General features: G+C 56.6%; 1 protein-coding gene across 1 annotated transcript in view; it reads right to left on the bottom strand.

The window, feature by feature from the left end:
* Window positions 1-24,660, bottom strand: part of VAV2 (vav guanine nucleotide exchange factor 2) — a 193,754-nt gene that overhangs the window by 29,766 nt on the left and 139,328 nt on the right. The window contains exons 5-13 of the mRNA XM_004388665.2: window positions 19,629-19,731; window positions 16,487-16,585; window positions 15,355-15,423; window positions 14,193-14,293; window positions 10,212-10,311; window positions 9,247-9,342; window positions 8,615-8,683; window positions 6,182-6,268; window positions 390-475 (exon numbers count right to left, since the gene is read on the bottom strand). Coding sequence (XP_004388722.1) covers window positions 390-475; window positions 6,182-6,268; window positions 8,615-8,683; window positions 9,247-9,342; window positions 10,212-10,311; window positions 14,193-14,293; window positions 15,355-15,423; window positions 16,487-16,585; window positions 19,629-19,731 — 810 coding nt within the window. The remainder of the gene's footprint in view (window positions 1-389; window positions 476-6,181; window positions 6,269-8,614; window positions 8,684-9,246; window positions 9,343-10,211; window positions 10,312-14,192; window positions 14,294-15,354; window positions 15,424-16,486; window positions 16,586-19,628; window positions 19,732-24,660) is intronic.

The following is a 24,660-nucleotide window of genomic DNA, read 5'->3' as shown; positions in this document are numbered from 1 at the left end:
CCACCGCCCGTGAACCCCGGCTCGCCCCCTCCCCGACCACCGCCCGTGAACCCCGGCTCGCCCCCTCCCCACAGCCGTCCACAGAAGGCTCATGGCCGGCTCTGGGTGGTACAGGCGCAGTAGACTGAGCACGCAGGCGGGATGCCGGTCGCTGCCTTTGGCTGCCCCCCCAGCCCAGCCCAGTGCCGGCCGTGGGCATGACAGCCACTGGGGACAGCTCGCGGCCGCTCTCCCCGAGGAGGAAGGAAGCAATTAGAGCTGAACAAAACAGCCAGCCCAAGGCCGCTCCTGTCACAGGAAGGCCCGTTTCCAGGCTTGCTCGGGAGTGGGGTTCCCTGCACGCAGTGCCAGCCCGCTGTGGGGTCCCACCCAGCGCAGGCCCTGCTCACCTGTCCTGCTTGGTGTGGTTCACTATGGAGCGGACTTTCAACTCGCCGTCTATCTTCGGCCTCCCAAACTCCTCCAGTTTCACTTGCTGGGAAACAAAGACACTGTGAGCCCGTGCTGGCAACCCCTGTCCTCCTGCCACCTACATAGGGTGGGCGGATGGGTGCTCGTCCTGGGGGTACCTCCCATAGACACCAAAGGCAGCAGCGAAAGGAAGTGAGCCCAGTGGTTTCTGGCTGGTTCTTCGGACAAAGGGGTGCAAAAGGTGGGACTGGAACTGGGCCCAGGGCCTCCTGTCGCCCACCCCCGGCCCAGCCCGTTCCCCCAGCACATGGGGACAAAGAGCGATTGATGGCGTGCATCCTGTTAAAAGGCCCCTGTTGTGTGCATCGAGCAGGGCCTGCAGGAAAAGCCAGGCGCCAGCCGAGAAGCCAGAGGAGAGAACAAACAGCGCTTCTCAGACAGAGGGAGGCCAGTGGTTCATCATCCATAGGACAGGCTCCGCGCCCGGCCGCCTCTGGCTTGCTGAGACTTCATTTTTGTTTCTCGTTTGGTCTGATCTTCCACTGCTATGATCTGATTCAAACAGAGCTTCACTTGACAGCTTCCCTGAGTGGCTTCCAAAAGAGAAGTCTGTTGCTGTTGTTAGGTGCTGTCGAGCTGGTACTATCTCATAGCGACCCTATGTACAACAGAACGAAACACTGCTGGGTCCTGCGCCATCCACACAATTGTTGTTATGCTTGAGCCCATTGTTGTAGCCACTGTGTCAATCCATCTCATTGAGGGTCTTTCTCTTTTTCGTTGACCCTCTACTTTACCAAGCATGATGTCCTTCTCCGGGGACTGATCCCTCCTGATGACAACATGTACAAAGTATATGAGACGAAGTCTGGCCATCTTTGCTTCTTCCAGGACAGATTTGTTTGTTCTTTTGGCAGTCCATGGTATATTCAATATTCTTCTCCAACACCACAACTCAAAGGCATCGATTCTTCCTTGGTCTTCCTTATTCATTGTCCAGCTTTTGCTCGTATACGAGGCAACTGAAAACACCATGACTTGGGTCAGGTGCACCTTAGACCTCAAGGTGACATCTTTGCTTTTCAACCCTTTAAAGAGGTCTTTTGCAGTGGATTTGCCCAGTGCAATGCATCTTTTGGTTTCTTGACTGCTGCTTCCATGGGTGTTGATTGTGGATCCAAGTAAAATGAAATCTTTGACAACGTCAATCTTTTCTGCATTTATCATGATGTTGCTTATTGGTCCAGTTGTGAGGATTTTTGTTTTCTTTATGTTGAGGTGTAATCCACACTGAAGGCTGTGGTCTTTGATCTTCATCAGTAACTGCTTCAAGTCCTCTTCACTTTCATCAAGCAAGGTTGTGTCATCTGCATAACACAAGTGGTTAATGAGTCTTCCTCCGATCCTGATGGCCCGCTCTTCTTCACATAGTGGAGCTTCTCGGATTATTTGCTGAGCACACAGACTGAATAACTACGGTGAAAGGATACAACCCTTATGCACACCTTTCCTGACTTTAAACCACGCAGTATTCCCTTGTGTTCTGTTTGAACGACTGTCTCTTGATCTATGTACAAGTTCCTTATGAGCACAATTAAGTGTTCTGGAATTCCCATTCTTCGCAATGTTATCCATAATTTGTTATGATCCACACATTGCATAGTCAATAAAACACAGGTAAACATCTTTCTGGTATTCTCTGCTTTCAGCCAGGATCCACCTGACATCAGCAGTGATATTCCTGGTTCCATGTCCTCTTCTGAATCCGGCCTGAATTTCTGGTAGTTCCCTGTTAATGTACTGCTACGGCCGCTTTTGAAAGATCTTCAGCAAAATTTTACTTGTGTGTGATATTAATGATATTGTTCGATAATTTCCGCATTCCATTGGATCACCTTTCTTGAGAATAGGCATAAATATGGATCTCTTCCAGTTGGTTGGCCTGGTAGCTGTCTTCCAAATTTCTTGGCATAGTCAAGTGAGTACGTCCAGCACTGCATCCGTTTGTTGGAACATCTCAATTGGTATTCTGTCAATCCCTGGAGCCTTGCTTTTCGACAATGCCTTCAGTGCAGCTTGGACCTCTTCCTTCAGTACCATCGGTTCCTGATCATATGCTACCTCCTGAAACTGACTGAACATCTGATACCAATTCTTTTTGTTACAATGACTCTGTGTATTCCTTCCATCTTCTTTTTATGCTTCCTGTGTCATTTAATATTTTCCCAGTAGAATCCTTCAATATTGCAACTCAAGTCTTGAATTTTTTCTTCAGTTCTTTCAGCTTGAGAAATGCCAAGCGTGTTCTTCCCTTTTGGTTTTCTATCTCTAGCTCTTTGCACATGTCATCATAATACTTTATTTTGTCTTCTCGAGCCACCCTCTGAAATCTTCTGCTCTTCTGTTCAGCTCTTTTACTTCATCATTTCTTCCTTTTGCTTTAGCTACTTGACGTTCAAGAGCAACTTTCAGAGTCTCTTCTGACATCCATTTGGGTCTTTTCTTTCCTGTCTTTTTAATGACCTCTTGCTTTCTTCATGTATGATGTCCTTGATGTCATTCCACAACTCGTCTGGTCTTTGGTCATTAGTGTTTAATGCTTCACATCTGTTTTTGAGATGGTCTCTAAATTCAGGTGGGATATACTCAAGGTCATACTCTGGCTCTCGTGGACTTGTTCTAATTTTCTTCAGCTTCAGTTTGAACTTGCATATGAGCAATTAATGGTCTGTTCTGCAGTCGGTCCCTGGCCTTGTTCTGACTAATAATATTAAGCTTTTCCATCGTCTCTTTCCACAGATATAGTCGATTAGATTCCTGTGTATTCCACCCGCCAAGGTCCACGTGGATAGTCGCTGTTTATGTTGGTGAAAAAATGTATTTGCGATGAAGAAGTCATTGGTCTTGCAAAACTCTAGCATGCGATCTCAGGCATTGTTTCTATCACCAAGGTCATATTTTCCAACTATGGATCCTTCTTCTTTATTTCCAACTTTTGCATTCCAATCACCAGTCATTATCAATACATCCTGATTGCATGTTCGATCAATTTCAGACTGCAGAAGTTGGCAAAAATCTTCAACTCCTTCATCTTTGGCCTTAGTGGTTGCTGCATAAATTTGAATAATAGTCGTATTAACTGGTCTTCCATGTAGGTGTATGGATATTATCTTATCACTGACAGCACTGTACTTCAGGATAGATCTTGAAATGTTCTTTCTGACGATGATGCAACGCCAGTCCTTTTCAATTTGTCATTCCCGGCACAGTAGACCATATGAGCGTCGGATTCAAAATGGCCAATACCAGTCCATTTGAGCTCACTAATGCCTAGGATATCTTTGTTTATGCATTCCATTTCATTTTTGAAGATTTCCAATTTTCCCAGATTCATACTTTGTACGTTCCATGTTCCAATTATTAACAGATGTTTGCAGCTGTTTCTTCTCACTCTGAGTTCTACCAGATCAGCAAATGAAGGTCTTGAAAGCTTGACTCCATCCAGGCGTCTGTCAGTTTGTCCTGCTGTGGGGGCTTGCGTGTTGCTGTGATGCTGGAAGCTATGCCATTGGTATTCAAATACCAGCAGGGTCACCCATGGTGGACAGGTTTCAGCTGAGCTTCCAGACTAAGTCAGACTAGGAAGAAGGACTCGGCAGTCTACTTCTGAAAAGAATCAGCCAGTGAAAACCTTACGAATAGCAGGGGAACACTGTCTGATATGGTGCCGGAAGATGAGCCCCCAACGTTGGAAGGCACTCAAAGATGATTTGGGAAGAGCTGCCTCTTCAAAGTAGAGTCGATCTTAACGACGTAGATGGAGTCAAGGAGAAATCTACAAACAGGGAAAGGATCGCAGGGACACACCAAGACTCCCCAGGGCTGTGAGTGGGAGGTGCTGTGACAGATGGTTATCAGCGCCTTCTTCCAAGTTTCCAGAAGCTTCTGAGTGCGACAGGCAAGAGCACAGCTCAGGCGTCACACAGCGCAGGCCTCCATTTCTCATCTCTGAAGTGCAGAAAGTAAAGACACTGACCTCCTTTGGTCAGAAGTGGACTGAAGGAGATAAGGCCAGGGCTGAACCCCGAGCCCAGGCCTCAGGAAAGCCCGATGGCTGCCGACCGTCGCTGCATGACTGCTGTCACTTAGCAAACAAGTGTTACTCGCGCATAAAACCTTAAAAAGAGAAACCTTTCATGTTACAAAAGTAACACCAGCCCATTGTGCAGCGTGTAGAAAACCCTGATGACAGACGAGGGCAGCCACGTCAGTGCCCAGGCCCGCACGGCACTGTGACGATTGTTAACAGTTTGGGGCATGTCCATTCTTTCTCCCCTTCACACGCAGACATTCTTGTGCTGTTCACTGCGTCAGGCTGGCCCCCGACTCATGGCGACCCCATGCACAACGAGACTGGACCCCTGTGCTCCATAGGGTTTTCACTGTCTGGTTTTTGGAAGTAGATTGCCAGGTCTTTCTTCCTAGTCTTAGTCTGGAAGCTCTGCTGAAACCTGTTCAGCATCATAGCCACACACAAGCCTCCACTGACAGATGGGCGGTGGCTGTGCTTGAAGTGCACTGGCTGGAAATGGAACCTGGGTCTCCTGCCTGGAAGGTGAGAATTCTACCACGGAGCCACCAATGTCTCGGACATTCTTTTTCTTTCTAAAAAGTCAGCTGGGTTCGTATCCTAATCCCACTTGGTCACTTCTTTTCTTCCTGTGACTGACGACACATCGTGAACATTTTCCGTGTCACACGATGCTTGCTGGGACTGGTTCTTCACCCTGTCTTGAGCGTGTGACCCTGGCTGGGTGAGGAGGGGGCAGCCAGGGTGGCCGGGCCCCCGGGGTTTTCCTCCACCAAGGCTCCTGTATCGGGTCTCCCTCCACAGGGCCTCACCTGGGCCTGCCAGGGGTCAGGGGGCGAAGATGCTTGTGCTGAAGCCAGTGCTTCTCCACCAGGGTGACGTTAGTCCCCAGGGCACACTTTGTCTGGAGACATTCTGGTCGTGACCACTGTGGGAGGGAAGTACCACTGGTATCTAGTGGGGAGGCCAGGGATGCTGCTCAGCAGCCTTTAATGCACAGGACGGCCCCCATGGCCTAGAAACGTCTGCCCCCAAATGTCAGTGGCTCTGAGGCCGAGAGACCTGCTTTAACCACCCGAGTGGAGTCAGTGGTGGTTGGCACAGCTGGCCCACGAGCTTCCTGGACGGCCAGTCTCCTCCGCTAGAGGAGAACACGGCGGCCGGCCCGACGCCAGGCCGGGGAGAGGGTCCGGGAGGAGCAGCCCTGTCTGATGGAGATAGGGAACCCCGAGGGGGACCCTCAGGCAGGGGAAGGACGACTGCTGGGCCCCGCCCACCTGGGACCACATCCTCTCTCAGGGATGGTGAAGATGAGGGTGAAGCAGGGGGGCCGGGAGGAGCCTGATCCCTCCCCTTGGACCCGAGAGAGCCCACTGTCCTGGGCCAGGGAGGAGAACCAGGAGACCAGGTGATTAGTGCTGTTCTTGCCTCGTCCACTAGGCATCCCCACCGACAACCGGGCCTTCCTCCCTGCGGGGCGGGACACGTCGGTTGAGTGAGAGGGTTCTGACCCAGGCAGTCGGCAATGGGACCAGCCCCAGACGCTGCTGGGGTGTCCCCTCCACACTCGGGGACAGAGGACGCCCCGACCCATCACTGGCGTTGGGCCTGTGACAGTAACTGTCTTGTCAAGAGACGGCCGTCGAGCGTCCGCGCTCATCTGCAGAGCCACGCACTCACCAGGTTCTCGATGGAGCTCTGGAACTCGCTGATTTTCTTCAAGGTCTCCTTGTCCCGCTTGACCTCGTTGATGTACATGGCCAGGTCCTTGAAGACAACAGAGCAGGGGTTAGCAGGTCCTGCACCGGCTCCAGGGCAGGACGTCATGCAAAGCCCCCTCTGGTGTCCCGTTAGAGGTGCCCGACCCTCCGTAGGAGGAGGACGGGGTGGGGTGAGACACGCACCCACGTGCACGGGAGGAGACCGAGGCCAGGGAAGGTGGAGCGGCGAGCCGGGGCCCGTGAGCAGACCCCACCCTCCTGACCCCAGCTCTTTCCTGCCAAGTCCTGCGATGGCGCCCATGTTAAAACAGAAAGAGCCCTGGATGGCCGAGCAGCCACGGAGCAGACAAGTAGATTCAGGGAAGCCCACGTTTCAGTTCTTGAGAAGTGGGACCGCGGCAAGTCGGCGCCTCCCCGGGAGCCTCAGCAAAATGAGAGGTCGCTGTGTGCATCTGTGTAGGGGCTATGTCGGCGTGCCTCCCACTTCCTGTGCAGTGCGGGCTGGGTCTGTGCTCCCCACCTCCCACGTGAGCCCAGGTCTGTGCTCCCATCGGGCCTGGGGCTGCACCCCCTACCTGTCATGCAGGGGTTGGGTTTGCCCAACGTACACCCACCACGCTGCAATCCCCGGGCCGGCCACCGGGGGGCAGTGCCCACTTGCAAGTCAGAGGGAGCATTCTCTTGGAAAGCGCGGAGCAGCTGGACAGGGCGCCCAGGGCCGGAGGAGCTGGGCAGGGACCCAACTTCTCTTCAGGAGACCCAAGCAGGCCGGCTGAACCCTGCCCACTGGGAGGACCAGGCTGCCTCGCAGAGGGTTTTCCAGGTGGAATTCCCCGAAATGCTAACAATGGCCCAGAGCCAGGCTGAGCTCCTGCAGAAGGTTCTGGCCTCCCCTCCGCATCCCCCGCCTTTGCCTGGTCTCCGGCCTCCCCTCTGGCACCCCCTGCCCTGGCCCGGCCCCCAGTCTCTCATCACTGGCAGCGCTGAAGCGTCACCTTCCCTAGAGGGCGTTCTGTTTTCTCAGTAACTGGTCTTTAACGAGGACTAACTTCCCAGGGACCAGGACCCAAGGGCAGAAACGTTACAGGCCGTGGGCCCTGAGCCAGCTGTCTACTCAGTCGGGCGCAGTGGTGCACCAGCCCAGAGTCTGGAGGTAGCAGGACCTCACGGGGTTGGCTGGGCAAGTGGGTGGAGCAATCTCCGAGCTCTGATACCAGGCAGACTAAACCCATTGCCATCAAGTCTATTCCGACTCGTAGCAACCCTACAGGACAGAGGAGAACTGCCCCATAGGGTTTCTAAGGAGCAGTTAGTAGATTCGAACTGCCGACCTTCTGGTTAGCAGCCGAGCTCTTAATCACTGGGCCACCAGGGCTCCCAAGCAGGACTAGGGTCAGTTTATGGGGCTCAGATCCATGATCACAAGTCCCATAGAGATGATCTCAGGTCCATAGATGCACAGCGGCCAATGAAGGGAGGCCCCGCCGTACAAGGAGTGAGCTCTCCGTCCCTAGGGGGAGTCAAGCCAAAGTAGAATGACAATCTATGCAAGTGATTTCCCACATTATGTTGGGAATGCATCACAAGACTTTCACAATCCTCTCTGTCTCTAAAGTCTTGGGATCTGACTCGACGGTTCTCAGAGTTGTTGAGGGCATGCCTGGAAGTCACGGAGGTCTTTGTGGGACCCCACAAGTTACACTCTGGGGAAACTGCTCCATCACAGGGGCCCAGGGCCACCTGGTCGGCCGGGGGCTGGGAGTGTGAAAGGCAAGGCCACACACATGGACTTGGGGCGTGGACCACGCGGCAGCGAGGAGCCACGGGGTGTTTCAGCAGGGGAGTGATGGGAGCTGAGCAGTCCCTCAGGGAGCTTAACAGACGGGACGGACACGTGAGGGAGGAGCGGCAGGCTGGGGGCCTCGCTCTGCTACCGGAGAAGGATGGGGGCAGCCCAGGCAGTGGCCACGGGAGTGGGTGGGGATGGGCACTTCAGAAGCAGAATCCCAGGCCTGGGAAGTGGGAGCCCCGAGCCAGACAGCTCAGGACTGCTGTCGAGTGTCAGGGACCTGGGGAGTTGGCGGGGGGGAGGGGGGGGTCAGCAAAATTGGAGTCGGACATGGGGCGAGCCTGTGGCCTACTGCCCTCTACTCGACACGGCCACCTTGGGTGGGTCTCGGTCCTCCTGCCACCCCTGCAATCCCAGGGAAACAGCGGGTGGGGTCTGACCAGCCCTCTTGCTCCTTGCTTGGCAAGTCAAAGAACACAGGTATGATGCTTAAGTGAGCTCCTCCGGACCTCGGCCCGCCTGCCCCTCGGCACCGTGGCCCACCTGCCCACCCCTCCGTGCCTCGGTCTGCCCGCCCCTCCGTGCCTTGGTCTACCCGCCCACCTGCATGGCCTCCAGGGCTTCTTTGAGCTGCTGTCTCTCAGGCCGGTCGGTGGAATGGCTTAGGAGTTCCTGGAAGGGCGATGGGTGGGGCGTGTGTCAGCACTCAGTCAGGGGGCCCGGCCTCTGTCCCCTGCCCAGACCTGTGTCCTTGAGACAAAGCCCCCCAGGAGCTGGATCACCTGGCCGCCCAGCTCCAGCAGACAGGAGGGACCACTCTGCAGCAGGGGTGTCCTCAAATCTTATGGCTGATTGGGGGGGCAACAAAATTACCCTCAAGGGATGTGATGGGGCACAAAGGAAGGGGCTGTGTCACCAGGTCACTGGCGGATCCACTAGTGCCTCGTTCTGCATCTCGTCCAGGGCCCGTCCTATTTCCCTTCCTGCCATGGCCGCCAGGAGGCTCAGAGACCAGCCAAGGGTGCAGAACCAGCCACTGAGTTACTCCCTGGGCTGAGGACTGTTTGTACCCTCTCTGCTTTCCATCTAGCTGTTGTTCTTATTCATAACTCTCCTGCGTGTCTTCACGATGATAATCACGCCCGGTATTTGTGGAGCAAAGACCCTGGGCTAGGCACCTCCGTCCTTAGCCTACACCTCACGTCCCCTGGAAGCTGCCAGCCGAGTGGGCTCACCTTCAGGAGGAGGTGGTACTTGAGCACCCTCTGCATGGGCACCACGAGCAGGTCCTGCAGCTTGAACTTGCCGTCCTGGACCTTCAGCGTGCACTCCTGGGGCAGCGAGGGGGACGGCGTGAAGAGGCTCAGCTGTAAGCTCCGTTCCCACTGCCAGAAGCTCTGCCCCTGCCTGGGGAGCCCCGTCCCCACCTGTCCACCCCGTCCCCAGCCTGGGAGGAAACCCAGGCCTTGAGCACAGGATGCCAGGCTCCTGGGCCCCCTCCCCAGTGAGGCATGTGCAGAGGATGGGGGACACCGCAGGCGGGGGTGGGGGAGGTCTCAGCAGGTGGGGGCAGGGCGGGAGGCCAGCTCACACTGAGGGGGCTGTGCTCGGGAACCAGGCGTCCCCCGGCTGCCTGTACACATCCTGGGGGCATCAGCGTCTCCAAGGGAGCAGCCCCCACCCCTTTGTGGAGCACCAGGTTTCCCTCGGAAAGCAAGGTTTCGCTGACAAAATGAAACATGGAAACACGAGCCTCTGGGACACACGGGCTCCCCAACAGGGGGGATGAGTGGGGGGGTCTGGAGGGCCCTCCTGGGAAACCCCACGTCTGGTCGAGCAGGTCTTGACCGGGGGGTGAGGGCAGGTGAGGGTGGGCTTCTCCACAGCTAGCAGTAAACACCACCTGGGCCCTTGGGGTCACACAGATCAGGACCAACACCAGGTCCCGGCCCCTCCCTGAGCCTGGATTTGGTCTTGGGCTTGTCCCTGCAGAGACCGCAGCTCAACCCGACTCCGGGCTGCAGCTGCGCCCCGGCCTGGGACAGCATCTCCATCTCGTCCCCACCCCCAGCCCCAATGAAATGCAGAGAGAAAAAGCATCACCTAAAAACACCTACAAGCCTCAAGCATCTCGCCCCTCGCCACCTCTCTACGGGGCAAGACAGAGGCCAGAGCTGCCAGGGGGGGCCCCCCGGATTACCTCGACCTTCTGCCTGAAGTCCTCGCGGCCGGCCAGGAGCTGGTTCAGCGTGTTCTGGGCGTGTTCCATGTGGCTGCAGTACTCTCCGTAAATGAGGAGCCTGGACGCACACACATGCACACACGCATGCACACGCACACACACGCACACACACACATCACAGCTTCAGTAAGACCCCTGGGGCAGCAGCGAGCCCTTCGCTCCCTGCCCCGTGCTGCAAACACGCAGTGAGGGATCCTTGCCCGCCGCGGTGCCTGCTGGCACATTCGCATGCTGTACTTCCACTCTCTCCACGTGGTTGCCTTCTCCCCTTCCTGAAGCCCTGCCTGGCTAGCAGGAGGTCACAGCTGGGTTTAGGGGTGGCGTTCCCAAACCCCACCTCATCCTCAGAGGGGCCAAATTGAAGAGGGGGCCCTCGCCTCCTGGGCGGGCAGACCGGCCTGGGCACAGCATGGACACACCTGGCTTGGCACTCACCCTGCCCCTCGATATCTCGGGGTATGGTGACCCCCGAGGCTGTGGCCCTTCTTGTGGCTTCCACGTGGTGCCAGCACGCTCTGCCTGCATTCCACCCACCCAGGGCCCACGTCTCTCTCTCACAAACAGGTGACATCTGCCCGGCTCCCTGCTCCTCACCACCGAGTGTGGCCATGCGGCCACGGGGCGAGGGGAGGAGGGCAGCCCGGTGGGAGAAGACCCTCGGGGCACAGTCACCATCTGTAACCAAGCCCACCCACCCCCACTCTGGTTCCCGTTGTTCCATCCGCACCTGCTCTCCACCTGGGACACTCATCCCGACACCACGGCCACACCAACTCTCACCCCTGCGCTATGCGTGCGCTACTCTCTTCTGCCCCGCTCCCTTCTCCTTTGTCCCCAGGCTGGGCTGGCACCATCCCCCGGCACACTCAGGACCTGGGCCGTGAGCCGGAGACTCCACGTTTAAAGTCTCGTCACCTAGCTTCAGCGCAAACCCTTGAGGACGAGACTGCAGGGTGACCATGTGGATGATGGTGACAATGACAACAGCCACCACTTATCAGGGCCGCTATGTGCAGATGGTTTCCCGGTGTTACAGTCTTTACAGCAACTCGTAAGATGGTAGATAGGTACAGACAGATAGACAGACAGACAGATACAGATACAGATACAAAGAGAGAGAGATGGATAGGTGGATAGACAGATAGATGATAGATGGATAGAGAGAGAGAGAGATAGGTAGAGAGAGAGAGGGATGGATGGATGGATGGATAGATGATAGGTAGATAGATACAGATAGGTAGATAGAGAAGGATGGAGGGATAGATAGATGATAGGTAGATAGGTAGATAGATGACATGTAGATAGATACTTGATAGGTAGATAGCACCACTGAACTGGCTCCGGCTCCAGGCAACCTCGTGTACAGCAGAACAAAATGGTGCCCCGTCCCGCGTCATCTTCACAATTACCAGCATGTTCCAGTCCATTGTTGTGGCTACTGAGCCAATCCATCTCACCGAGGGTCTCCCTCACCCTCCCTGACCCTCTGCTTCACCAGACAAGATGCTCTCCTTCAATGACTGATCCCTCCTGATGACATCCAAAGCCGGCGAGTTGGACAACGTTCTGTTGTGATCCATAGGGTTTTTTTTCATTGGCTGATTTGCAGAAGCAGATCACCAGGCCTTCCTTCCTAGTCTGTCTTACTCTGGAAGTTCTGATAAGACTTGTCCCCCATGGGTGACCCTGCTGGTGTTTCCAGTACTGGTGGCCTAGCTTCCAGCATCACACGAACCACCACCGTACAGCAAACTCACAGGCAAGTAGTAGAACAACTTATAAAATAGGCGGCGTCATTAGCCCCGTTTTTCAGGTAGGAAAACCGAGGCTTCAAGGAGTTTGCCCAGAGGCACCCAGCTAGTCAGGGGTGCAGCCAGCAACTGGCCCAGCTTTGTTGACGCTAAGACTGGGGGTCCTTTCCAGGACACTCCAGCGCCGTCCTGCACGGGGGACTCAGGGAACGGACGTCTGGGGCTGCCCTGGCCTGGCTCCAGCCGGGCTCACCTCCGGGGAGCCGGTCAAAGTGACCTCATGGCCACTCTCTGCCCAGTGCTGAATGCTGCTTCACCCGGGCACCCAGGCACCCAGGCACCCAGCCAGCTGCCCAGAGCGGGCAGCAGGGCCTGCGGCTGGCTCGACTCCGTGGAAGTGTCACTCAGAGAAAGCGGCCTCGTCTGAGGACTGCACAAGGCTCTTGCTGCAGGACCCAGGGCTCGTGGTGACCACGGCGGACTGGGCACCAGGAGCCCTCGTATGCCCACAACTGGCCCCTCGGCAGGCCCCCTCCCCGGGGCCTCAGTTTCCTCAGCTCCAAAATAAGAGTTTGGATGAGACGACACCCACAGTCTTCCCAGCTTGAAGTTCCAGGGTCTGGAAGGCTCAGGGTGGCAGCTCGGAACACGTTTCCACCCAGAAAACCCAGAATTCCAGAGCAGCCCTGGTTTGGGTGCAGTGACATTTGAGGGAGCATATCCCGGCTCTCGGTGAGCACCCAGGATGCCCAGGACACGTGGCTCTGTGTGCCACTGGAGGCTGGGACCCCACGTCGTCCGTGGTCTGCACACCTGGCTGAGGGGCTGGCACTTTCCCAGACACCCCGAGAACTCTGCCCAGCGCCGGCCTGCAGGGAAGCTTCCAGCATCGGGAGGCTGAGATTCTACAACTCCAGGGCTTCAAGCTCATTTGGGCCAGTGTGAAGGCTCACCTTCCCTGGCCGCCATGAAGGCAAACATCCCGAAGCAAGCTCCGTGTCCAGGGAGGTGCCACCCTGTGTCCCCACCTGGGGGATGGCTCCCCATCCCCGACACCCTGCAGTGAGGCCCGTGTCCAGGGAGGTGCCGCCCTGCATGCCCACCTGGGGGATGGCTCCCCATCCCTGACACCCTGTGGCGAGGCCGTGTCCAGGGAGGTGCCGGCCTGTGTGCCCGTCTGGGGGACAGCTCCCCACCCGTGATGCCCCGCGGAGAGGCCTGTGTCCAGGAAGGTGCTGTGCACCCCACAGGAGTGGCGGGAGGTGGGAGGGAAACTCAGCCCTTCCTAGCCAGCAGGAGAGCCATCACAGGGAAAGAAAGCAAAACCTCCATCAGGGCCCTAAAAGGGGCCGGGACCACAGGACATGTCCCACCTGACCTTCCCAAAACGCCACTCACAGGACGAGGGCCTGAGGCTCAGCAGGTGACTCACCGAGTGAGTGACGGCAGGGCCAGGTGCCACAGTGAGTCCACGCGGCCAGGCTCTGGAACCCACGGGGAGGCCTCGGCAATGCACACTCTCTTCTCTATGAGTCCAAGGGTGGCCAAGGAGCCCCAAGCCCTCTCTTGCCACCCCCCCGCCCACAGCAGACAAATGGAGACTGCTGCACACCCCCCTCCCCCCCCGTTGACTCGTGGGCAGCAGGAAGTCACCCAGGACTCAGCTAACCAGCCAGAGACTCCCTGACCTGGGATGAACGGTGTCCCCAACACCACCGTCCCGTTTAGAAATAGGGTCTTTGCAGGTGTAATGAAGGGCTTGGGTCTGCCTTTCTCAGAAACAGCCACACACAGCCCACCTGCCCGCACAGGCGCAGAGCCTCTCCCAGGCGGCCCGACTCCCCCGGACCAGACATGGGGTGAATGTCACCCAAACACCGAGACACCCAGGAGGGCAGAGGCAGGCGGCCGCTGGAGTCCCTGGGATGCCGCACATTCCCCCGAGCTCACGGTGCGGGGCCGCCTGCCTGTCCTCACGGCGCCTGGGAGGGCGGGGCCAGTGCCCTGGGTTTAGAAGCCAGGACAGAGTCCAGAGGGAGCGGTGAGCAGACACCACGAGTGACAGCTCAGACTCCCGGCCTACAGAGGCACCTGGGCCCCTGCGTCCTACGCCAGGGTGCATCCCGAGACGATCCCAGCCACAGATGGGGGTGTGGGGCAAGGCACCAAGGCGCCACCCACCACTCACCTTTCCTTGAAGTCGAGGAAGACCTTGGCCAGGGTGCTGCCCCCCGCCATCATGGACAGATCGATGGCCCGCAGGAAGCTATGGTGCACCTTGATCAGCTCCTGGGGAGAGCGGTCAGCGTGTCAGCAGGGACCCAGGGCAAGAATGCAGCCTGACGTTCTGCTGTTTCAGTGACGGATTTCTATGGAAGAGCTGCCACACCGGGCGTGCGCACCGCACCACCATAAACACCAGGGCGTGATCCAGCACAGAGCTCTACCCAGTGGGTGCACTGAGGACAGGAGTGCTTTCAAGGAGCATCACACGGTCTGGGAGTGTCCACAGCTCGCAGGAGCCCGTCAGGGGCACGTGGGTGCTGCCCAGAGCTGGGCAGCGGTGAGCGGACGGGCAGCTCCCAGACAGTCCCTGGGACTGTGCCCTCCCTGTGTGTGCTAGAGCAGAGAGCTCCCGGCAGGGACTCGGGGCTCAGTGGGAGGGGTCCCTCTGTTAGAGTCGGGCCTCGGCCTTTGAGAGGGGTGCTTCCTCACGTCTCAGAGCAGACTGTGACCAGCAGGCAGCACCCGGGCCTCCCCCGCCGCCCTCTGGCTGCCTTTCTGCCTGTGTCCTCTGTCCCGGCCACCGTCCCGGCGGATGAACTCCAGGTCAGCCTCGTCCGGAGAGTGTGACCAGCACCCACCCCGGGCTGACGTGAGGCTGGGGAGACAGTTGCTGGCATCCTGTGGCTGCCAGGCTGAGCGGGAGATTCTGGAGGAAGCCCACCCACGCACAGCTTCTAGAACCTCATGGCAGACCACCCCGTCCTACTGACTAGGTCAAGGTAAGCCTTCCCACAGAGCCCGAGGAGCAGGCGAGGTGGTCTGCTCAGGGGGTAGGGGTACACGTCCCTCAGGCTGCTGGCAGAAAGCCCATCCACAGTCCCTGGGGGCCTCCAGTACCTCCTCTTAGGGGTGCGCCCCCCGGAAGCGGGCCTGCCAGGCAGCTCCTCGCCAACCACCCCTGAAACCGCATCCTCTGTCTCCTAAGGTCCCAGAGAGGGGTGGCTGCACTCCTTCCGTCTGTCATAACAGACCGCCCTGTCGCAGACCCTGTGGAATGGACCCCAGGGAGGGGACGGTATTGTGGGGGCCTGGCTGGCATCCCAGTGGTGGGGGCCGGGACTCACCTCCAGGTTGGTGAAAATGGCTGCCATGTCCCCGGGGCTCAGCACTAGCCTCAGTGGGCTCATGTAGTTCTGGAAGAGAGACAGTGTCACGTCTGCACCATCTCAGCGTGGCCGCCACTGGCTGGAGGGCCTGACCATGGCCAAGCGGCTCACCAAGGTGCCGGCGTCCAGTAAGACACACTCATTCCCAGCTGCCCAGCTGTGCCTTTCACTGCACACAGTCGGTGCTCAACACTTGCTGGAGGGCGTGCGCATTCTGGGGGATTGGGCCCTCAGCAATCGTAAGGACAGGGCAGAAATGTGGGGTGGGCACGGCTCTCTGCCCAGCAGAAGCACTCGAGGCCCCCATGCCATCAACCCACCTCCATAGGCCTTCATGCCTGGCTTTAGACTTAAACCTGCTGGGAGCCCTGGGGAGCACACAGTGACTGCGGTTTGGGATGGGGGCTGGGGCCAGGAGGGGAGGGCGTCACCCAGGGCCCATGCGGGACAGTGGCAGGGCCACAGTTCCCACCCAACACCCAAACGCCCAAGCCTACACCCCTGGGTGCCACCCAAAGACCGACTGGGGTCTGGAGGGCTCGGCCCAGCCTCAGGTGTGATGCCCGGTGAGGTGAGCCCGTGGAAACTGTCACCTGGGCTCCAGAGGCCCTTGGGGTACGGACTGTGCCCCACTCCCCTTGCACACCCCGTGGTCGCCCAGCTCCAAGGGGCACGTGGGGGGAAAGAAGCCGAGCTCCGTGCCTGGCCCAGAACACGTGCACAGGAACAAAGCCAAAATCCTGGCCCCGTTCAGGCTCGAAGGGGGAGCAGAGATGAGCGTGCAGACTCGAGAGGGAAGGGACCTTTGGGTTGGTGCAGGGTGGGCAGGCGAGGAGGGGCCGCCTGGTTAGAGCCAGCAGCTCGGGTGGGTGCAGATGGCCCGAGGGTGCCCAGGGAAGGTCAGGGGGACTGCCTTGTAGGGTGGGGGTTCCTGACGGCAAAGTCAGGAGGATCAATGCACCCTCCAATCTGTCCCCACTGCCTCGAGTCCAGGTCTGACTGTGCCCCGGAGACCAGGCGGCCGGCCACTCGGACGCACACCGCAGCCCCGCATCGACCCGAGCAGCTGCTCCCCGTCCACAACCCTCACCTTCTCAATGTCCTCGAGGGTCCGGTAGTACTTGGCCTCGGTCTCCTGGATCTCCAGCAAGCAGCAGTTCCTCTTGTCGTCCTCTGTCATGCCCATTTTCTGGAGAAGGGACGGGGGTGTGAGTGGGGCCCGCCTGCCCACAGGCTGTGTCTGCAGTCTCCACTCGAGGTCCCGGTCCCTCCACACCACACCCGAGAGGACTCCACGAGGCAGGACGTGGACTCTGGCCTGGGTCTAGCCTCGGCCACCCGAGGGTGAGTGGTGGAGACGAGAGGCGACTGGGGGCCACGCTCTCCCGTCCGTTTTACAGATGAGGAAACTGAGGCACAGGGAGGGGGCGTGACTTGGACCTGAGGACTGGTGGCAGCACCAAGGAAGACATGGAAGTTTCTAGAACCCTGGCTCTTTCTTGCTCCTCCTCCCCAAATAATTCCGAACCTCAATCCCTCACTGGCCGGGAGGAGCTTGGGATCCCACAGTGTACACAGCAGGTTTACACACTTAAAGCACCCACTGTGTGTGGAAGGTTCTCTGTGTGCAGCTAGCGATGCTGGCAGATGCCCTGGAGCTGATGTCCGCCAGCTAAGCGGACAGCCCAGTGACAACCGATTATCGCCTTGAGAATGGTCCCAGTTACCCAACGGGGTGAAGCGCTGGGGAGAGACTGTTTGAGGCAGTCCTAAGTATTGCAGACACTCCTCTTAAGCTCTCTGAGGCTGGGTGGCCACGTCTGCCTGCAGGCTCCGGGGAACAGCACTGACAAGTGGCCTGTGCCATTTGGACCCACTCGGCCCTAACACCATCCCCCCTGCAGGAAACACCCTGAGGGTCCCCGGGGCCTCGGCTTCGCAAGCAGTATGCAAGACGGGGCGCCCACACAGGGGCTGGGGCAGGTCGGAAGCCAGGGCCAAAAGACGCCCCCAAGTCTCCCTCTCGAGCCCACGGTCCTGCCCAGCCTAGGGCTGCTCAGTTACTGGTGGGGTGAGGGGTACTGGGGGCCACAGTCCTCCTGAAACTGGGTGTGATAGGTGGTGCATGACAGCGTTTCCCCGGGGACAGGGCCCTGAGGGTACTCAGAGAGGCCCAGGACCTCCTGGAAGGCCTCGGAGGAGGGCGCTGGCAGGACTCACCTGCTCCAGGCCTGCCACTCACCTGCATGTACCTGATCTGAGAGCATGGAGGAGAAACGACAGAGAGCCAGTTAGTGCTGACCTTGTGGCCACAGTCTGTGCTCGGAGGCCACACGCTCTTCCCAACAGCACCAGGAGCCCCATCCGGCCCCCACCCTGTCCACGTGCCGGCTCAGCAGAGCGGAGGAACAGCGTGCGGACATGGGGCCACCACGCCTGACTCTGAAAGCAGCACCTGCATCCTCTGGCTGTATCTTCCTTTGGAAACGTCCCCGTCCCTGTCCCCTCCCACGTGGACCATCCAGACAATGGCAGACATGACAGGAAGGACATCGAGCCAGATGAGCCAGCTCAGTGAGGACGCTGGCCGACCCAGGGTCCCAGCCTGCCTGCACCATCAAGGCCACCCTGGGAATGCACAGCCCTGTGCAGACAGAGGCATGCTGCACTGGGAAAGACCAGGGAGGGCCGTGTGCCCCCAGGACATGCAAGCCATCCACCGCCCACCACAGCCGGCTCTGGGATGAACCCCAGGCCCTTGGTGGGTGCTCAGGGCCAGACTGTGAGCTCCAGCCTCTGAAGGCACAGATGGGTTCTGGGGAGAGCGTGCGGGGAAGGAGCAGGGGTCCTCCGAAGATCCTCATGGCCACTGACCCACCTCACGGTCACTCTCAGGATGCCCAGCTCATGATGGCCTTGGAAATAAAGTAGCCCCAGTCCCAGTGGGTCCCCAGACCCTGAAGATCCCCCAGGCTCCGACAGAAGAGCCCCCGGGTGTCACAAATGGTTAACGTGCTCACTGCCAACTGGGAGGTTGGAGGTTCAAGTCCACCCAGAGGCACCTCGGAAGAAAGACCTGGAGATCTACTTCTGAAAAACCATCCATTGAAAACCCTGTGGAGCACAGTTCTACTCTGACACACGTAGGGGCACCAGGGGTCAACTTGATGGCAACGGGCTTGGGTCTATCGGCTCTGGGGCGGGCAGGCAGGGACATCTGTCAGCAGGCTGGCTCGGCCTTCCAGCCCCACTACCTGAACGGCCAGAGCATCAGGAGAGGAGCCGCCCAGTGCACCCCGCCGCACTCTGCTGGTTCCAGGAAAGACCTTCCTCTCTGCAGCAAGACCACCCCAGACCCTTCAGGGGCCAACCAAGAAACCGCTTTTTAAGAACAGAGTCTGGGGGAGGCCAGCAGCACCTCCCTCCTCTCACCCGGCGCGACGCTGGGGGTTGGCAGAGCTGCCAGGGCAGAAGGTGCTCCTGGAAAGGCCCCCCCAGGGGGTGTTCTCCCCAATTCTTTGCTTCCCCACCGCCGACTGGCTCTACCACACAGAAGGAAAACCCCGAAGGTTGCTTTTTGAGGAGCTTCCCATTTCCTCCAGTGAAAGCAAGTGGCACCAGGGCCCACACGGCCGCCCGGGGACCCCGGCCAACCCTGGATACCTAGCGTGCCATCGCGGAGAGAGGGGCTGCAGCCTGTCCCCCAGCCCCACCTCCTACCCGCCCGCAAGCCCCCCCTCACAGCAGCTGCCAGCAATAAACCTGCGTTGGCGCAAACAGGCAACGGAGAGATTATTAGCCAGCGCCCACTCGGAAATAAATATCCCCGCCACATAAAAGGCGCACAGCTGGCTAATTGAGCCTTCTCGTCTCCTGGCTCCCGCACAAAGGGAGAAGGCGGCGTGCGCCGTGTGCGACCCAGCTCAGAGCGCCTGTGTGAGGCAGGAGGGACTCAGAACCCTGCACTCCACACCCTTCAGAGCAGAATATCCCACGGGACACGTTCTGGAAGGTCTCAATGCCAACAATGTCACCTCCGGGTCACCTTACAGAGTTCCAATAGGAAAGAAGCGCCCAGCAGGCTGGGACCAGGGCAGGGTTTCCAGAACGTGCTGTAGAGGAACACCCGTGGGGGATGGAAGGGCCGATGGGGTGGCTTGCCCACAGAGCCAGGCTGCCCCTGGCGGTCCGAACACCCCGCAGGTGCAGGGTGGGGCCCGGTGGGCACTTACCATAGGCTGCTGCACCTCCACCTTGATGATGTCCTCGTAGATGTCGTCCCCTTCATCCTCACACGGGACACAGTCATAGATGTCCTCCCCCAGGTCGTGCTCACTGTGGCAGGAGGGAAGCAGTTAGAGGGGAGGAGGCTGGCCGCCCTGGACGGGGAGCCGCAGCCGGGCAGGTCTCCAAGGAGAACCAGCAGAGGCGGGCGGCAGGAGGCGGCGGCACGGGGCAGAGCCCAGGCTCTGGGGCTGCGTGAAGCCACACGCAGCTCAGCTTCAGTCTCCTGTACAATGGGTGTAAGCACCACCCCTGGGGCCCTGTGCGTTGAATCAGGTGGTGTGCCGAGACCACCACCTCCAGCTCTGCCTGAGAGCTATGTGTGTTTGGATACCCCAACGTGATAACACCCCAACTTCTCTGGCTCGGTAGTCAATGCTGGGGACACACGCTGAAGGCCCAGGAAGGAGACCCTGCCCGAACAGGCACCTTCTCATGGCCAGTCAATGGGGCTGTCAAGACAGATAGGAAGGAGAGAATGTTCCCGAACACAGAAGCTTGTCAACATTATGTAAGAAAAACCTAATCGGGGAGGGTCTGCCAAAATCCACCAGCGCCGTGTGTCTGTAGAGGCAGGCCCCGGGCACTGCTGCTCGTGTCTCATTTTATTCTTACTCCACTGCAGGTCGGTCGTTGTTGTTGTTAGCGCCCATGAAGTCCCCTCCGACTCTTGGCGACCCCGTGTGTGCAGAGCAGAACTGCTCCACTGGGTTTGCAAGGCTGTGAGCTTTCGGAAGCAGATCCCAGGCCCGTCTTCCGAAGCACCTCTGGATGGGTTTCAACCATCAACCCTTCGGCCCGTAGTCGAGCGCTTACCCGCCTGCACCACCTAGGCAGTCCACTATAGGTGTGAGGAAGCCGAGAGCTGGCCAGAGAAGAAATGCCGGCCGGGACCGATGACCCCGTGCTGAGACACGAGGCTAATATGCTCTGTGAACAGCCATCCACCACCTGTGAACCCCTTGTGGGTGCGAAACCCTGGCTTCTAAACGTTCACTCTTCTCGGCCGCAGAAGATCCTGCCTGGTAGATGGCACTGAGGCCGCTTTACAGGTGAAAGACAAACAGGCTGGGGCTAAGGACCTGGCTAGGGGGTGCACAGCCATGGCCAAAGTTACTCTTTCTCGCCTCCCCCCACCTGCCCTCCACTGTAAGGAGTCTGTCTGAACGTCGGTGTGTCCATGAGAACCGAAATGGTGAGCAAAGCCCACCCAGAGTGGGGTGAGCCCTACTCTGGGGACAGAGGTTTCCTGGAACAAACGTGAAGCAGAGAAGGATGTTTCTGACTCGTGGATTTTCTCAGTAACTCGTCCCGAAGGCCTGTCTCCCCAGACGGTCTGGACAATCGTCCTGGGACCAGTCACTCGTGGTGACACACACCAGGCCTCCCTGCTTCCCCAAATGCTGTCCCCAGAGGGTGCCCCTCTGCTTCGCCCACCAGGCTCCAGGGACCACACACGTCACAGCAGAGGCGCTTGTCAGCAGGTTTTGGCCCCCCCAACTTCTGTCGTGCAACAGAGCGAGGCTGGAGACAAAGCCCCTGTCGGCAGTTCTGACGGTGTGGAACCGAGGGGGACAGGGAGGGAAACTTCCAAGTGCTCAGATACACACTCGAGAGGCCAGTGAGGCCGTCCATGTGTCTAGAGAGGGACGTGGGCTTTGCTTTGACAGGAGGGGAGTGTGGAAGAAAGTGGGGCGCCCTGATTCTTAGACATTCAGAGTCAATGAAACGAATACAAACAGCTGAAAGTAGCCTGCACAGAGCTTCGAGGTCTGGGAGCAGGGATGGGCCAACTCAGGAGGCCGCTTCCTCAAGCCACAGTGGTCACTAACCAACCCCAGGACTCCGCCCTCCCAGCTCAGGACCCTCTCAACAGAGACCTCTGTGCAGCTCCACCCCTAACAAAAAAACAGCCCTGGAGAGCCAATGGGCTCCCCCTGCCGAGAGCCTGGGGCTCACTTGAGATCTCACGGGGACCATGTTCTTGTTTCGGGGACCATGTTCTTGTTTCGCTGCGTCCCAGCCCCCACACTCTCAGGTAGGACTCAGTGATGTGCCGAGCTTGGCGTCAGGACAGCGGGGTGCCTGTTCATCTTGAGGTAGAGGGGGCGTCCAGCCCCATTATGAGCCCAAACAGCATGGCAGCCATTCTGCAGAGGAAGGGGACCGTGAGGGCTGCAGTGGCCTAGAAGCGCCCTGCAGCAGGTGGGACTGAGATGCTGCAGAGCCCATGGGGACTGCTGGGTCTTGGAGCAGACGCCCCAAGTGGTGGTCCCTGCCCCATCGTGCTCCTCCTGGCCCGTCTCTAAGTCGGGACTGACTCCCATCTCTAGGTATACACCTGCATTGACTGAGCACCTACTGTGTGCCAAGCACGGGGCTAAATGCCTTACATGGGTTTTTCACAAGTTTGCTGCAAAGATTAACATGGGTCAAAACGTACTACCAGAGCTGCGCAATTTTGACAAGTGGATAAGCTGTGTACTCACCCCCTCCTCAAATTACAGAGCAGGTTCATCTCCCCAGAAAGTTCCTCCAGGCCCCTTCCTGGTCAATCCCTACCCCCAGCCCTTGTTTCTTACCCTAGACAGGCTTTGTCTGTTCTAGAACCTCCTGTCCTTGTACTCTTGGGTATTGGTTTCCTGTCCTCCACATCACACCTCTGAGACCCGTCCACACTGTGTCTCTATCCGTGGCTTATGACTGCCGAGCGCTAGTCCACGTGGGAATACGCCACGCACAATTGCCATCCATTCTCCTTCCAATGGACATTTGGGTGGCTTCCAGGTTTTTGTTACCATGAATGAACGGCGCTAAGTGCATTGAAGTCTTTTTGTGGACATACGCTTTCGTTTCTTTGGGTGAAATATCTGGAGTGGAACTGCTGGGTCAAAAGGAGGCATCTACTTCATTTCATGAGAAAGTGGTAAGTGTGTTCCCAAAGCAGGTGCCCCATTTTCTATTCCCACCAGCAGTGTGCATGGGTTCAAGCTACACCACACCCTCTTCAGCTCCTGTTGTTGCCAATTCTGTTTTGATTTTTTTAACTTTAACCTACAGTAGGTATGCAGTGAGATATTATTGCTGTGAGTTGCCATCAAGGCAGCTCCAACTCATGGAGACCCATACACAACATAACAACACATTGCCCGGTACTGCACCACCTTCACGATCATCCACCTTCTCAATGGTCTGAGTCCATTCTTGTGGCTATTGTGTCAACCCACCTCACTGAGGGTTTCCCTCATTTTCATGGACCAAACATGATGTCCTTTTCTGTGGTTTTAATTTGCCTTTCCCTGATGACTCGTGATGCTAGGACTTTTCCACGTGCTTACTAGACATCTGTATGTCTTCTTTCGTGAAAGATCCGTTCAATACTTTCACCCATTTTTAAAAACTGGTTTTCTGTCTTCTTATTGAGTTCTAAGAGTTCTTTATATATTATGGATACAAGTCCTTTGTCAGATGTTTTGTGAATTTTTTTTCCAGTCTCTGGCTTAGCTATTTTCTTAATGATGTCTTGTGATAAGCATTCATGCTGAATTCTGATGAAGTCTAATTTATCACAATTTTGTCTATCATGTCCTCTGTCATCTCTAAGATATCTCTGTGCCCTGTCTATAAAATCTTTGCTTTCATCTGGGTCACAAAATATTTTCTCCTTTTTTTTTCCTAAAAGCTGAATAGTTTTAGCTTTTACATTTAAATCTCTGATCCAACTCAAATTAATGTTTATGTGTGGTGTGAGGTAGGAGTTGAGGCTCACCCCTCTATCCACAGGGATATCCAGATATCCAGATCAATTTACTGAAAACCATTGGATAGCCTGAACCCCTTTGAAAAAATAATTTGACCCTATAAGTGTAGGTCTACTTTGGAATTCTGTATTCTGTATCATCAATCTCTTTGTCAATCCTTGGGCCAATAGCTCTATCTTTATTACTTTAGTTTTATACAAAGTCTTGTAATAAAATAGTGTAGATCCTCTATTTTTGTTCTTTTCCAAGACTATTTAGATGTTTCTGTAGTCCTTTGCATTTCCATCTAAAATTGAGAATCATCTTGTCAATTTCCTTGAAAAAGAAAGAAATTCTGCTAGTAGTATAATAGTAAATGTATTGAATCTACAGTTTAATTTGGGGAGAACTGACATCTTAACAATAATATCTTCCAATCCAAGAACATGGTATATACTGTCATTTATTTAGGTCTTTTTAAATTTTTCTTAACAACATTTTGTACTTTTATCTAGTGGTTTCAGAACTTAGGAAGTCCTCGGCCACTCTTTCTCCAATACTTTTTCTGTCCCATTCTTTCTTTGTTCTTCTTCTGGGACTCTGTTATGGGTTGAATTGTGTCCCCCCAAAAGATTAGTTGAAGTCCTAGCCTCTGGTGCCTATGAATGTGACCTTATTTTAAAATCGGGTCATTGCAGATGTAATTAGCTAAGATGAAGTCATTAGGATGGGCCCTAATCCAACAAGATGAGGAGAAACACAGACACAAGGATAACACCGTGTGAAGACAGAGGCAGAGACTGGGATGATGCATCTCCAAGCCAAGGAACACCAAGTGTTATGGATTGAATTGTGTCCCCAAAAAATGTGTATCAGCTTGGCTAGGCCATGATTCCCAGTATTGTGTTGTTCTTCATTTTGTGATCTGATGTGATTATCCTATGTATTGTAAATCCTAATGTCTTAGTCATCTAGTGCTGCTCCAAAAGAAATACCACAAGTGGATGGTGTTAACAAAGAGAAATTTATCCTCTCACAGTCCAATAGGCTACAAGTCCAAATTCCGGGCATCAGCTCCAGGGGAACGCTTTCTCTGTCGGCTCTGGAGGAAAGTCCATGTCATCGGTCTTCCTTTGGTCTGGGAGCTTCTCTGCGTAGGAACCTCTGGTCCAAAGGACGCACTCTGCTCCCAGCACTGCTTTCTTGGTGGTATGAGGTTCCCATGTATCTCTGCTCTCTT

The sequence above is a fragment of the Trichechus manatus genome, unplaced genomic scaffold (assembly GCF_000243295.1).
Source record: "Trichechus manatus latirostris isolate Lorelei unplaced genomic scaffold, TriManLat1.0 scaffold00214, whole genome shotgun sequence".
NCBI lineage: Eukaryota > Metazoa > Chordata > Mammalia > Sirenia > Trichechidae > Trichechus > Trichechus manatus.
The sequence above is the reverse complement of the archived record's forward strand: the minus strand, read 5'-3'. Positions and strand labels throughout refer to the sequence as shown.